The sequence below is a fragment of the Microtus pennsylvanicus genome, chromosome 1, assembly GCF_037038515.1.
Source record: "Microtus pennsylvanicus isolate mMicPen1 chromosome 1, mMicPen1.hap1, whole genome shotgun sequence".
NCBI classification, from domain to species: domain Eukaryota; kingdom Metazoa; phylum Chordata; class Mammalia; order Rodentia; family Cricetidae; genus Microtus; species Microtus pennsylvanicus.
In genome coordinates, this window is record NC_134579.1 from 60,652,298 (window position 1) to 60,668,187 (window position 15,890).

Consider the following 15,890-nt stretch of genomic DNA (forward strand, 5'->3'; position numbering starts at 1 on the left):
GTCACTCAGTGGCAGAACACTTGCCTCATGTGCACAGTCCTGGGTCCAATTCTAGCTCCACAAAAACAATAGTAAGATAGTACCATGACCTACAGAGAGCCACTTGATTAGCCGTGACCTGGAGCATGAACGCAGAGTGCTCTAAACTGGGTATAGAATGAAATATCTGCTTCTTGGGCTGTGGCTGCTGTCATCCTGTCTAGTGCTTATGAACTCTGATTGTCGTTAGCCTTTCCTCGGGGCCTTTATGAATATCTAATGGCCAAGTTCCAGCCAGCCAGAGATTCTAGGCCTGTGGTGTTTACAGGACATGGTGGTTTTCAAAGGTTCTCCAGGTAAACCCAGTGTGAACCATGGTGAAAACATTAATCTAGTAACATTCAAAACACCATAGTGTATGGCAATATACATTGAGCAAGTACATGAATGCCCATCATTAGATTTTGTGTGTGTAAACTATTTAGCAGTTTCCTCAGGAATCAGCACTATATTCTCATGAATGTCCCTCAAGTAAAAAGGTCACCGTGGAAAACGAGTATTTGGAGCTGACAGAAGTGCCAGACACCATATATACTGTACCTAGTCCTTGTTGCGGTCTGTAGTTATGATTCCCATTGCACAGATGAGGAAACCAAGGCTTGGGACAGGGTACAGACCCCAGACTGTTACCATTTGTAAGTTTCAGAGCGTAGCTTTAAACCTAAGTCTGACGCTACTCAGAGCTCTCCACAGGCTACGCAAACCCACTTCATCCCTAAAGAGGCCTGCTCGCTCACTGGCCAGAGCTGGGCATGAGTAATATGAGCCGAGCACACAGTCAGAAGAGGCAATGATGAATGGAACAAACTTGGCCCTGACATCAGAGAGCCTACATTCCAGTCACAGGATGAGCACGGTCTAAGAAGTCACCTTTGAGGGGCGATCAGTCCGGGTTCCTGTAGGGGGACATTGAAAAGAAATCTTAAAAAGAAAAATAAAATGAAAGACAAATATATCCACTCCGTGATGACCAAAATGAATAAGTAACTATTGTCATTCTGCATTATTACTGAACCCCTAAGCAGGGCAGCTAGGTCTGACATCAAATTGAGGGCAGTGTTGACAAGGACAAAGTCTACCCAGGGAACATCTGGATACTTTCCTGTCACCAGCTGGCTTTAGCTGAACTCACACCAGCGAGAGCAGGGGAAGAAAGAGTGTGGAATGGGCTCCTCTGCATGTGGCGAGGATAAGCCTTTATGGTCCTCTCTTTGTGCTACCTGTAACTGAAGAAGTGCAGTCAACATTCCCTTACCCCTGCATTCCCTGCCTTCATCACATAAGACCGCAACACACAAGCAGAATTGCACAGCTTGGGTCTTGGGGTACTGGTTCTCAGTGACATGCTGAGCAAGCATCCCTGCTGAGTTTCTAACTTTGAGCAGCCATTCACATGTGATGAGAGAGACAGGGGTTCACCCCCCTGCCTCCCAAAGAAAGAGGGAGCCCAGTATATTGAAGACTAGAGATGCGACAGAGGAAGATGAGCTGGAACAGAGCCAGACTGTAACTTCAGCGAAGCAGAGATGGAGCTGAAATTGCATTTGCAGAAAGTCAGCGTAGGGTCGGAGGTCATCCCCGCTCCCCCGCCGAGGCACGAGGAGTAGAAATCGCTCTGATTCTTCTTTCTATTTCATCCCAAGAGATGTTCTACCTGCCGCACCCCCCTGGTAACTGAAAATAGCAACCAGAGGGGGTTGGCTGCCAAAAGAACAAGCCGTTCTTTTCCGTCTCCCACAGATATTTCAGGAGCAGGGACTTGGAATTATGAAACTCACAGAAAAAAAAATAAACATGAAGAGATACTGAAATTATTATCATGTAACACCAGAAAATATTTTTTCCCACTCTCCCATATTGTCCTTATATAAAACACTATTTTTGCCTCCAGAAACGAATTTTCCCCCGTGTGGGCAGACGTGCCTTGTGCTTCCCAGATGCAGATGCAGGCATGTGGGTGGCAGGGATGGGTTTCTGATGGTATGCCAGGGTAATGGAGGCATCTCCCAGAGATGATTGATGTTGTAGGCGGCCATATGTTGAGTTTGGTGTGCTCCTTTGGGAGCTTAGCTGCTGGGATTTTAATATGAACCCCATTTTTGTTGGGACCCCAGTCTGCTGTATCTCACACATGATGTAAGTAGGCATCAAGACCTCAACTGCTTTGGGTCAGAGGCTACAAGATGAGAAACCTGACTCTAAGGTAGAGTCAAGGATCAGAACTGATGGGCAGTCCTGAGTTAGAATTACCCCGGGGCTAAGAACCAGGCCAGGCTGACCCCTCCAATAAGTAGACAACCAATCATGAGCAGCATGGGTCACAGTTTGCATCCTGGACAGGAACCAAGACGCGTGCGTGTAAGACTGGAAGTTGTAAGTCCGAGGTTAGAGATGGAACAAGGGGTCAGGTCTATACTTGTGTAAACATTGTTCTCCGTTGGCGGTGTGTGTGTGTGACATGTACACCATACCCACGTGTGTAGGTGACAGACACCTAATGTGCATCGTCTCATCTAGTTGTGCAGTGTGTGTAGGAGGTGGGTAGCTGTGGAAAATCCCAGCTTCTGAGACTTACAGTGACGTGCTCAAGGTCAGGATTCTAACTCAGGACTGGGTCTAGAGCGAGTACACATTCTCTCTGGATTTTGCAAGCTAAAAAACAAAAGACGAAACAGAACAAAAGCCACTAAAATTCTAGCCACCAGTAAGGGAAAGAAATGGCTTTATCAGTAACCCTACTGAAGCCAAAATCCATTAGAGGCAGGCTGTCTTGGACCCTGCCGGTGATAGGTAAACAGAACATTGGATGAACAGAGAAGAAAGCAAGCAAGTCTGTGCTAAAGTGTCAGGAGAGGAATACAGAAAGGGCAAGGTGGGAAGGTGACCAGGACAGAGCTGTACCTTTGGCTGGCGGGTACTGATTGTCATGCCCATTACAAGCTGGCTGTTTTTCTGGGTTGGGTGCTATGTTCATAAACCCTGGAAACACGAATCAGCAAGTGACTGGCCTTGGAACTGCTTTGAGTCAGTAGAACAGTGAGCAAGCTCCATGTGTGGGCAAAACGTAAAGCTGGCAGATTTTCTGAATGAATAATGTTCAGTGTCCCTGTGTTATTGTTGGGAATATTTATTGTGTCTATTTGGAAGGTAACATTGATTTCTTAGGAGATTTAAGTAGTTACTTTCATCTAACCATAAATGATAGCTAAGCAGTTAAAATAGAATATGCCCTTGGCAGGAGTTCCTGAGACAGGGTCCTTTTGATTGGGCTTTATCATTTCCGAGATGGTTCAGAAGTTTGCTTAAGGGTCTGGGTGTTGATAAGTCTCCACACAGGTGCCGCCAGGCACTGTCTTGCCTAGGATGGGCTTCCAGAATTGCAGCGCCCTCTCTCCTGTTTATGAAAAGGAACTGGTCTTGTCGTTATTGAAAATCGCTTCCTGGACAAAGGATTCATTCATTCTAAAGAGCCAGCATGTTCCTAGCATCCTAAGCAAGGACTAATTGCAGGATCTGTCCAGCTGCACCGAGAGCTCTGTAGAGGTTGGGAGAGGGCCAATAATGGCCGCTCCCAAAGTCCATCTTTCTTACATAATTAAGGCAATGTTGTCATCACCATGCAGCCTGGTTTTTAAATGCTTGCAATTTTTTTTTAAAACCAGGAATTGAGTTAATCTGTGAAAAGGACATTGACCTGGCAGCTCAGGTGCAGGAATTGCTGGAGTTTCTCCACGAGAAGCAGCATGAACTGGAGCTCAATGCGGAGCAGACTCACAAGCGACTGGAACAGTGTCTCCAACTGCGGCACCTTCAGGCCGAGGTCAAACAGGTGAGTCAGCCTGGCACCTGCCCTCCTGAAAGGAGGCGCACAGAACCACAGGTATGCCTTCAAAAAAAAGCTGGGGTGTGAACTAGTTGGATTAATTTCTGTAGGCTTGACTGTAGTCACCAAAGGCCCAGTGGGACAATGGCTCAAACTTTAAATGCATTGTTCCTGTCCCATCCTATAATCTAGGAACACTACAGAGGATTATTGGTGTTCTTTACTGAATTATTCTCTCCTTTCCCATGCTCGATTCTGTCACATATTCAGTGAGAAATAAAAATTCTTTCTCAGTGAACATACTCCACTGTTGAGCCAGGTTGATCTCCTTGGGGCACCTCTGGGCCTGGCCCAGCTCCTGACACAGAGTTGGTGAGTAATGACCAAGTAGTAGCAATTACCATTGTTTCCAAGGTGTTCTTAAAATAACACTTTTAGGAACTGGAAATATTGGGTAAAGTGATTGTTACACAAACATAGGCAACTGAGTTTGGATCCCCAGACCCCACAAACGAGGCAGCCGAAACATTGTGCATCCACAGAGCAAGGATGGGGCAGGGGCAGTAGGGATGGGCAAATCCTTAGAACTCACTGGCTCACCAGTCCAGCCGAGCCGGTGAGTTCCCAGTACAGTAAGAGATCTTATCTCAGGAAGCAGTGTGGGGGCTGGAGAGATGGTTCAGTAGTTAAGAGCACTTGTTGCTCTTGAGGAGAACCCATGCTCGGCTCCCGGCATCCACATGGAAAGTGGAGAGAAACTGAGAAAGATACCAGACATCAGGTTCACACATATGTTTACATATACACACACACACACCCTCACAGCCACAATCACACATGCACACATGTGAATAAATACATATATATCATACAAGAATATTTTCTTGCCATTAAAAAAATAATGTTAAGGGCAGAGGACTTTTATCTGCACAAGGTTTCATACTGAGCATTTTACCCGAGGATGTTGCTAAGACTTCCAGAGATGTATACACAGTGACCCAGTTGTAAATGTTGCTATCATAAGCAGACTAAGTAGCAGTTATTGTAAACGGTGGATGGAGGCTTCTCCTGAACAAAGTGAGGTTGAAGAAGTGAAAACATTAGGAGTTATACTTCTCTGGGCCCTTTCTGTGTCCAGCAATCTTCCCAGCTTCTCTCTGAGGCAGACACTATTTCTGTTCCTCAGATGAGGCACAAAAGCCTAGAGGGTCCCCCAGACAATGGTCACAACAAGGAAAGAGCATACCACCACCCTCCCAGAGTCTAGGAATGCCTTTCTGCAGAGCAGACGCCATCTTACTTCAGTGACTGCTACTGTCTGCTCCGCCCTCTCCTAAGGGAATCACTGTCCTGCTTCTTGGAGCCAAGCTCCTCCTCCACAATTATTCTAGATGGAGAAGCGTCTTCTACACTTAAAACATTTTTTTCTTCTATGCAGTGATGACTGGAGCTTAGATTGAAATCAGCTAAGTTGGCATAAGCATGTCGTCTCATTTAACTATCGCTCAGTTGCTTACATTTAGGATGGCCCTGGCTGATGCTTGTGCCACACTTGTTATAAGGTTGTTGTGTTGGGGGAAATGATCTCCACTCTCCCTCTCTTCCAGTCAGCACTCAGCAAGAGCCTACACACGTGTGCACTGAGGACCCAGGAGTCACACCCCTGTCTTGTCAACTGAGCCATCCAGACTTTCTCACCCTAGTCACACCAGGGCCCCACCTGTTATTCATATGGAGAACAGTAACATGCATATACATTTTAACACTCTCAACAGTCATGGTAGGCGCATTATTTTCATATGGAAGAAAAAGAAAGATCCAGCTTTTTGAGAATGAGCCCTTGCGGGAAAGTATTGTCTGTGAGAAACCTGAGGTACTGGAGGATGAAAGCACAGCCCGGGCCTTTGGAGAGGTTAGCTAGAACTCACACCTCCAAAATCCAAGGTTTTCCTCCACAGAGCCCCACCACCACCCTGCACATGCAGAAGCTGTAGGAGCCAGCAGGAGAGCCCAGTCGGGCTTTGGTGGCCTCACCATGTCTAAGATGGGTGGGGGTAGCCTGGACTCAGGGGTAGCCTAGGTTTCACAGAGATGGCTCTGCTTGAGGTCAGCAGGGCTGTAGCATGTCAGAGTCTACCCATGAGCCCATACCTGGCCATTTCATGAGCAGCGGCTGACAGGAAGGAACTTTCAAACCAAGTGGAGAGCCAAGCATTCCTGTTGGACTTTGAAGAAAACCCGAAAGTTTTGGTTTTGGTTTTATGTATTGTTCCAGGATCAATGGACGGATATCTGTATACATTCCCATTCATAATCTCATGAATGAGAGGACAGATGCAGGTATCTCTCAGACGTATGGCATGGATGACCCATAGGGCAATCCTAGTTCAAATCTGCATGATGAATGCTCTTGAGAGGCAGAGGCAGGTGGATCTCTCTGAGTTCAAGACCAGTCTAGTCTACAGAGACAGTTCCAGGACAGCCAGGGCTATACAGAGAAACCCTCCTCAAAAACAAAAACAAACAAAGAAACAAAAAAGAATGAACATCCATTTGACTCTCGAGAAACCCAGAGCGGCCTTCCCTAAGGACGGCAGTCCTTGACAGCACCAGGGCACTGCAGCTTGGTTAAGCCACCGCTCATCAGGTTTGTTTCTCTGTCAGTACAAGCTCTTTCCTCAAGGATCATCTGGTCCAGTTTCAGAGGGAGTATTTGTGTCTGATGGAAATTGGTGGAGCAGGAAATACTGATTTCTAAGCTGTTGACACTTGGAAAAGGGAGCTAATTTAGATGTCAGTATTGATCAGTGAAACTAAGTTCAGATGCAGTCTGGAGGGGAGGGGAGGACAGGGGAGGGGAGGGGAGGGGAGGGGAGAGAATAGGAGGGGAGAAGAAAGGAGAGAAGAGAGGGGAGAGAGAGAGAAAGAGAGAGAGAAAAAAAAGAGAGATATTAATTGAAGTGCCATTAATGAGGCCGAGAATAGGAGGGAACAATAGTGTATTATGATATAGCTCTGTTGTCGGAGCTCATAGATTAAAGGTTAGATTTAGATTTGACTGTATGTGGCCATCATAATCTTCAGTGTAGTTACCTGGAAATTATACTAAGGTGAAGCTTTGAATAATGAAGAATTCATAGACATTGGACTGAGATTTATCTTCAATTAATCCACACAGATGCAGTTGATAATGCCACCGATTTCTTCCTTAGTGAGTACATGTATCTATGATAAGGCAGTATGCACTCTTGAAGAAAGGCAGACCTTCCAAGGAAACAGCTGCACTGATTACAGCACATGAGCCACGTTCCCAGGCCACCCACATGCCCCTCAGATCACTCTCCAGACCCCATGGAATTCTCCTGTCTCTTCCAGCAAAATTACTACTTGTGGTAAAGATGACCTCACACGCATCAGATACATTCATGACGTTTGGGGAGGTAGATGACCTAATGGTTTGAAATAGAATGCATTTCCATATGTATTCCTGCACAGCACTGTATTTAACATGAAACGAGCTAAAATGCTTTTGTAGAATATTGGATTGCTCCTCTGGGCCAAAATCTTGCCAGAATTTGCTTATAATCAGGGTGGACACTCAAAACAAAGAAAAAGATATTAGCTTGCCCTTATACTTCTGTGATGAATACTGTGTTCAGTTTTGATGACTGTGTATCAGGGTTGGTAAGGAGCTGGGGCAGCGCCAAGTGAGAGGAACAAAAGGACATTGTTTCCAAACGGAGATAATTAAGAAGACATAAGGAATATGGACACAGCCTATAAAACCATAAATGATGAACACATATAGCCTCATGAACTTTCAGAACTAAGGAATTCTGAAGGTAGACATCTAAGGAGCCAAGAATTTATTTTGTGGTTGGAGTTGCAGAACTAACTGTACCTCAAGAGAGGTCATCTACGGCAACAATCCAGTCGGTTGCCTTGAGAACAGCTTTCTGGTAGGTACGAGCTGGAGAATGGTCGTCTGTTGGCCATTTCGCCAACCTGCAAGAGAACCAGTCTTGGCTGCCCAGCTCAGGGCATCCTCACTTGCAGATTGCCGTTGTCTTCTGCTGGTTTTGACTTATCTGAGCCCCCTTTGGCCTGGAGAAATAATAGGCCTGAATTTTTAGCTCTCTCACAAAGCAAAGAAAGACTATGCTGAATTCTTGGCCTAGCCCTTCCGTTCCCAAACAGAAGTTTTCTTTCCAGTCTCTGATGTCTACACAGTCCATTTCTTTCTGAAACCCTATGGTTGCAGGGATGATCTTTGGGTTTTAAAGAAGTGGGAAGGTGTTAGAGCAGGAAATAGATAAAGATATCTATGGCCATTAAAGTCTCAGATACTTTCTCCTTGCCATGATAAAATATCCTGGCAAGAGCTACTTGCAAGAGGAAGGGTTTCTCCTGGTCTACAGTTCTAGGAAGATGCAGACTGTCATGGTGGGGAGGACATGGCAGCAGGCAGAAAAGGCATGCTGTCAGAAGCATCAGCACTCAGGAAACTTAAAAGTGGGTCACTGTTTAAAGCCTTGAGGGCTACCCACTCCGTGTGCCACTCCTCCCGAACGCTGTGGCGGGAACCATCTTGGAACTAAGTGTTCACACTCACAAGCCTGTGGAAGACACTTTACACCCAAACACTAGCCCAGTAAGTGCATTGTTACTGCAGCTGATCAATGTGAAATCTTACTGTTATGGTTTGAAAAAAAATGCTTTTACCTTATGCGTTTTATTTTTAGCCTAGCCTTTTTGTTCATGAAGGAAAACGTACACATTTTACAGGTGAGAACACTGACCTTTGATTAAATGATGTCTCCAAAATCACCGCTGGACACTAATAGAACCAATATTTTCTCATTTTAGTTACAATATTTCTGCTACCACCTAGTGCACACTTGGATGCTCAAGGGATAATAACTAACAAATTTAACAAGCCAGGAGGATAGGAAGAGCCTCATAATAAAAAGCTGTACCAACAGTGATCTGAGCCAGGTGTGGTGGCGCACACCTTTAATCCCAGCACTCGGGGACCTAGAGGCAGGTGGAGCTCTGTGAGCTCAAGGCCAGCCTGGTCTACAAAGTGAGTTCCAGGACAGCCACAGCTACAACAGAGAAACCCTGTCTCAAAAGGGCAAAAATCAAAACAACAGTGATCTGAGTACCAAGAATAATGATACTAACCCAAGAAATGGATCTGACATCAAAATGATGCCAACAAGTTCATTTAAAAAACTGAATAGAGTTAGATGACCCTTCTTTCTTTTTGGGAGAATTATAACTGAAGAATCGTAGCACTACCCATATTTGCTTCAAACTGCAAATCAAAACTAGCAATACACAGTCAAATGTCATCAGGCTTGACATTTCCTGATATGTTGCATCAGCTCTGGGCTGCCAAAAGGAAAGAGAGGGTTTTCTAGACACAGACTAGACCACTGGGGTTCAGGGAAGTTAAAGTGGCTTTGCTAAGGAAGGCACATAGTCAGGCTTTCTGACCTCAGGAAAAAAATAGAAGTGTGCTGCTTCTGTTAATTGTGCCAGCTCCGCTTCCAGAACTGACTCAGCGCTTGGTGTCAGCGGGATTAAAGTCGTGACTATAAACTTTTGTGCATTTTCCCAAAGTCAAATCTTTAGGACTCTAAAGTTCTAGAATGCCTTTATAAAGAGCATTTTGGCATTACAGGTGAGCAAGAGTATGTTACAGTTTACTTAAGATACTCAGTGGAATGCTGGTAACTAAGTGTTCCCACCACCATAGTTACAACTGACGTGGCTAGAACTTGAGGAAAATATTCTATCCAAGGTTCCTGAGGATTAGACTAACCTTGACTTGTGGTAGGTACCCTTGCAGAAGGTATTTTGATGACACCCACAAATGAGCCTCCAAAGCAAGCAGAAAGCAGTGAAACATAGTAGAGGGACATAGTTCAAAGTATACAATATGGGCTTCATTCTCCAAAGACACAAAGAACTTGGCCATGCAGTCTGTGAATGCATGTACCCAGATTAACAGGCAGCTTTTAAAGTCGTTAGCACCTCTCGCCAGCCAGCCACAGTCTACCAGGGACAACAAGGATTTTACACATGCATGCCAAACAGTTATTTCCTGCAGCTAATTACAGATTGGCATCTCATCCACAATCTGCTGGATTGGCCATGAGTTAACAATTCCGTCCAAATCACGCAGCTCCAGCAGGATTTATCTCTCGTGTTGTCTATGCACAAAAGGCGTCACTCAGTTTCTGCTTGGGAATGAACTTTGCAAGATACCTATGAGAGTTACAGGAGACCAGGCGTAGCATTTTCCAGTTGTTCAGCAAGAAAGTGAAGGGAAGTAGAGAGCTTAAGAACAAACCTGGAATAGGTTGCAGTGTCTTCTCCTTTACGAGGAATGACACATGGATGCTATTCACCGATTTTAAAATTTCAGAACTTTTTCTCCTCACCGAACAAGTTTCCCTAGAAAAAAAGATGTTTGGCAGTGTTCTAGTGACCACACACCAGGTAGCTCCAGAGCCTACGTCTTCCCTTTAGATTGATTATTTGTGCTTATCCTGATCATTGCAATGTTGCTAGGCCCTAGAAGGCTCTTGACTCCCTCTCTCCTGGTACTCCCCACTGCAGGTGTTTCCCCCCCCACACACACACCCTCTGTAACTTATTAGGAAACATAAAAGTTGTATTCAGACCACTGGGTAATGTAATTTGGTTATACTTTGCTTTCCCTTTGAAAATTATCTGTTGTGTGAATTTTTCTCGCTTTCTCTTTCCTTCCTTGGAGCTTTTGGCTCCCTCAAGCTTATATGTTCTTGTTATGTAAGGAGGAGGCAGTAAGGATCTGCTGCTCACATGTGACTTGGGTAATCTTCATTACTCTCAAAACATTGCTAGGCAGCAGCTATTATGTGAACTGTGTGAGATTAGAATTTGATTAGAAGATTGCTCTAGACTTTGGGGAGTTCACATTTTTAAGAGGGAGGTAAGTATAGGTTGAAATAACGGAAAAGTCATTCTGTGGAAGCCACATTAAAGTGATACAAGGTGGCACAGTCAAACTGGGGGAGGGAAAGATTGTTTCTAACAAGAGGGGTGAGGACAAACTCAAGAAGTCATTATTTGACTGGACCCTTTAAAAACAAGGAAAAAAGGAGTTAGGGAAAGAATATGACCAAAATAATACTGTATTTATTTCAATAAATAAAAACAGAAAGAAAAAGATGCCAACAATTGGAATTTAATTATATCATTCTCTGCTCTAAAAGACCTTTAGACATGCATAAACTGCAGTCAGATGAAACAATGTTAATTTGGTGGGGACACCGGGACAACAGGGTGATGCAGGGAGGAAGTGACATGTGGAGCTGAGAATAAAGCTGGTACATAAAGCACATGGCTTATGACAGCAGACACTGGGAAAACCTGGGTGATAAGCATTCCGGATCCTTTCTGTCCTCTCTTTAGCAGAGAATAGAAGATAGCCCTTCATAGGGAAGGCAACAGCTCTGGAGAAACTGCAGAGGGCCATTCACCTGTGTGCTTCTCCAAACTCCCTAGGTTCTGGGATGGATCCGCAATGGCGAGTCAATGCTCAATGCCAGCCTGGTCAATGCCAGCTCTTTGTCGGAGGCGGAGCAGCTGCAGCGGGAGCATGAACAGTTCCAACTAGCCATCGAGGTAACACCCAGATCTGAATGTATTGTCTTCTGTTCCCCTTTTTGACTCTGGGTCTAGGTGGGAGGGCTGTCTGAAATGCCACCATTCCCTCAGGTGGTGGCATAGTGCAGGCACCTCCTTCACACTCAGGTATGCAGAGTGCAGGTGTCTTTCTGCCCCGAGGTATCAGGAGAATCTTTGCTGCTTGTGGTGCCTTAAGGCCCTGATGCAGTGAGATTTTTACCTATTACAAACTAGGCATCAGGTGAAAAATGCAAACAAAGGCTTCCAATTGAAGACAGAAGTGAGAATAGGCAGGTGTGCAAGGCAATAGTAAAGTGGAATGAGGCTTTTAAACACGTGGATTCTAGGTTAAAATTTGGCTCTTAACAGGGACCACAACAGACTGTACCATATAGTTTATGTGGTGCAAATGGCTGTTCAGTAATGCCAGCAGAAGCCACATTTGAAGAATAAACTGCAACTCAAAATTTACCAACTGGGGCTTCTTAAAATTTAAAAGGAAATTCCACTGAGGATAAAGTAATGTTGCCTTGCTTTAAATAATACCTTCAATTATCTCCTACTAGGACCTTCTTCTCCCAGAGTGGTATCTGAGAAAGAATAAAAATGGGGCATGGAACTATATTAAAAACAAAATAAGTTCAGCACCACTGGGGAAAGAGACGAATAAAAATCTCAGCTACTTATTATATGTGGTTCCGTGTAGAACTTCACCTGCTTCTGAGTGTGTGAAAACTATAAAGGGGCTATTTTCCTTTAAAATTACCACTAGCAAAACTTTTTACATAATGATGGCAGAAAAATAATGAATTTTAACCATCTGTGCTCACAAATGTCTTTTAATGTAACAATCCAACTGATTGCTAGCCCTTTGTAAACTAATAGTAATTGAATTCAGCCATTTAATTTTCCAGAAGCCATCTTATATGCATATAAACATAGCATTAAGATGAATGACTTGTTTCCATTAGATACTTGGTATCTTCTTAGGAGCTATTGTTAGCCTGTAAATGCTGTCCGGGATTTGAGATTGAAAAGCAAACAGTGTATTGCACATAAGAGCATAAGCAAATCACTTGCTACAGAAGAGTTACCCAGAAGCAAGGAGTTGTTGGTTTGTTTTTTTTTTATATCTCTGTTACAGTTTACTGGCAATCCCCAAATCAATAGTGGTGGAGCTGAGACCTAGATTGGGGTTATGATCAGGTACTTAGTGGTTAAGTGTCTATAGCAGTGGTTCCCAAACTGTGGGTTAAAACCCCGTTGGGGCTCAAAAGACCCTTCTCGTATATTAGATATCGACATTATAATTCATAACGGTAGCAAAATTACAGTTGTGAAGTAACTACAAAATAATTGTATAGGGGTCACCACAGCATGAGGAACTGTGGTGAAGGATCGCAGCATTAAGAAGGTTGAGAACCTTCTCCAGGTTTGGGCAGCCATGAGTGTTAGGCAACAGACTAGGGGCATGATAAAGACCTGTGGGGGATTTCAACAGAGATGAGTCTTGGTCTTCTTCCTCCTTGGATAAGAATATTTGGGTTGGGTGATTACACTCCCAGTTTCTTACTCAAATATCTGACAAGCTGGGCTAAGTGACACAGCACACTAAAGTGTCTCAGTGAGCCATGAGAAAGAGTAGGTAAATGTTTCCACAGTGTACTGAAATACTAAACTCTGTACGGTTGTGCATACAGTACATGTTCGTTTAAGGAGAGGCTGCATTGTTGCATAGTAGAGCCTGTCTGCTAGCCACTCCTGGGCTTTTGTGGGATTGATGCTAGGGTTGATGTCTGTGATCTCCAGGATAGCAGAGCAGGTAGAACTATTAGAACATTATAACGGCTTAAATGAACTCAGACAAAAATTGTAATAATATATACAGCTTTAATTGGGAAATAGACTTACAGAACCAAAAGTTCCAGCGGAGCACAGGAAAACAGAAGGGAAGGCGGGGAGCACGCCCGCAATCTTTATAAGTAAAAAATATCCTTGGGGGACCCCTCCCCCTGCAAGCAAGGTGATTGGCTGAGTCTTCCCTACAGAACAGCTTGGTAATGGAAGGTCATCAGGTTGTGGTATAGCAAGATAAACAAGGAGTGCAACCAGAATTGTTCCTATGCTCCTTCTCCAGACAGCCAATGGTCCTCTGTAAACTAAGTTTAGACTGGGCTTTGCATCAGGATAAAAATATGCCAGAGAGGATGTAAGCAATGTTTTTTTTTTTTGAGACAAAGGCTCCCTATGTAGGCCAGGCTGACCTTGAACTCACTATGTAGCCCAAGCAGGACTCAAACTATTGGCTGTCCTAATGTTCAATCTCCCAAGTGATGGGACTACAGGCATGTACAACTACGCCTGGCCAGATGCAAACCACTTTAAAGGGAGTGTAAGTAGCCTGGTGTGGCTTTCTCTGTGTGCCGGTGTTACTACAGGCCTTTGTGCTGATTGCTGGAGGGTGGGGCAGGAGTATAATTTGCCTTCTTAGAACGGAAGGAAGGAAGGAAGGAAGGAAGGAAGGAAGGAAGGAAGGAAGGAAGGAAGGAAGGAAGGAAGGAAGGAAGGAAGGAAAGCAAACAAGCTCAAGAGTTCCATAAAAAAAAATAAAATAGTTATTGGTGAGATAGTGATGAAATTTGTTATATAAGCTTAGACATTTTTAAGAGTAAAGAGAGTGCCAAGTGTAGTGGCCACTCCTATAATTGCAGTACTCCTGGAGGCAGAGGCAGGAGGGTTGCAGAGCTAGCCTGGGCTATGTAGAAAGACCCTATCTTACACAAAACAAAGGGAAAAGTGAAACAGAAGGTTATTGATAATCAAGCTAGAAAAGCTGTCATACGATGGAATAGTACTAGCCAATCCAGGATAATGCTAAGCCTAGCTTTGGTGGTTTCCTTGAAAGGTCAGAATTTGTTCCTTATACAGCCTTGTTTTGGGGGGAAATGTCCCCAGAACATCCCGAATAGAGAACCAAACAGTGTCTCAAAGCAGTGTCGCTTATTAGCAAACGGGATCCTTCTTTGTTAGTGCCCTGGATGCATTGACGTGTCTTCAAGAGCTGTGGCCTTCATAGAGAGAAGCTCAATTTAAAATCCATTTTTATTTGAACTCCTCCTGTGCATTTAAGCATAAATATTATACCAGAAAAGTGGTTAAGAATGGATAATAAATTCAATTGATTTAGTTCAATTTTCTTGCACTCTGCCTACTAAATATTAATGTCCTTGATAATCCACATCTTAAAACTGTAACACTCAATAGGATTAGATGATAAGGAGTAATAGTAAATGCAAAATAATAACTTAAGCTCAACAAAGCAAAGATTATGCCACACTGGTAAGAATTTATCATTTAGGAAATTAAAGAGGAAGGCGGACTCAGAACTGTTACAGAATAATGAGCTTTGGAGTAAAGGGCAGAGTTTATCACGTGACACAAATTATAGAAAAGTCAAGATTACTCTGAACTCTCTGAGGGAAAAACATTAAAACAAGTTTATGATGACAATTCTATGCTGGTTTTACACCGTAAAGGGCAGCAGAGATAATTGTTGTTATCACTGCCGTTCATCTGGAGAACCTTCCATCAAACGGAAGATGCTGTAGAGTTCATTCTAATCCTAGAGAACAAGTAACCAGCTGTAAAAGAATCTAAGTTTGGGAATAGGTCAAACCTGAGTCTGGTTTTATTGTTTGTTTTGTTGTCGGCTTTGAGGCAAGTCATTTAGCCTATATGTCTTAATCTCCGAGATGGAAAGAAAATCCACCTCATAGAAGGGCTTGTGTGAACCAGGAAAGTCCATGCATAATCACAGGGCCCAGCAGAGAGCACACAAAACACACCCTTAGAGAAGTGACAGCCATTTGAGTGACCCCTCCCACCACACACACACACACACACACCCTTAGAGAAGTGATGGCCATTTGAGTGACCCCTCCCACCACACACACACCCTTAGAGAAGTGACGGCCATTTGAATGACCCCCTCCCACCACACACACACACACACACACACACACACACACACACACACACACGCACACACGCACACACTGTGACAGTTTTACCTTCTAAGCAACTGGAACCCTCCAGGAGTTCACTAAGTGAAAAGGGAGTTCAGAGAAGGGAGATGTTCCCTGGGTTTCAAGCCACATGATAAAGCTCATTGAAGAAGAGCAGATTTGAGATGAGTTTCAAAGGACAGGTGGGCTAACAGGAGCTTGGGGCATTTATCAAGGACAAGAAAAAGGAAGAGCAAGGCAGGAAGGCTTTCGGAGGGTTTGGGGTGTACTTAGTATTGTGAAGCAGTTACAGACCATATCATGGAGGGCTATTATGACAGCCA

General features: G+C 44.1%; 1 protein-coding gene across 28 annotated transcripts in view; it reads left to right on the top strand.

Annotated features, from left to right (window-relative positions):
* Positions 1 to 15,890, top strand: part of Kalrn (kalirin RhoGEF kinase) — a 605,871-nt gene that overhangs the window by 333,530 nt on the left and 256,451 nt on the right. For all 28 annotated transcript variants that reach the window (XM_075965457.1, XM_075965466.1, XM_075965494.1 and 25 more), the window contains exons 15-16: positions 3,702 to 3,868; positions 11,420 to 11,539. In XM_075965457.1, coding sequence (XP_075821572.1) covers positions 3,702 to 3,868; positions 11,420 to 11,539 — 287 coding nt within the window. The remainder of the gene's footprint in view (positions 1 to 3,701; positions 3,869 to 11,419; positions 11,540 to 15,890) is intronic.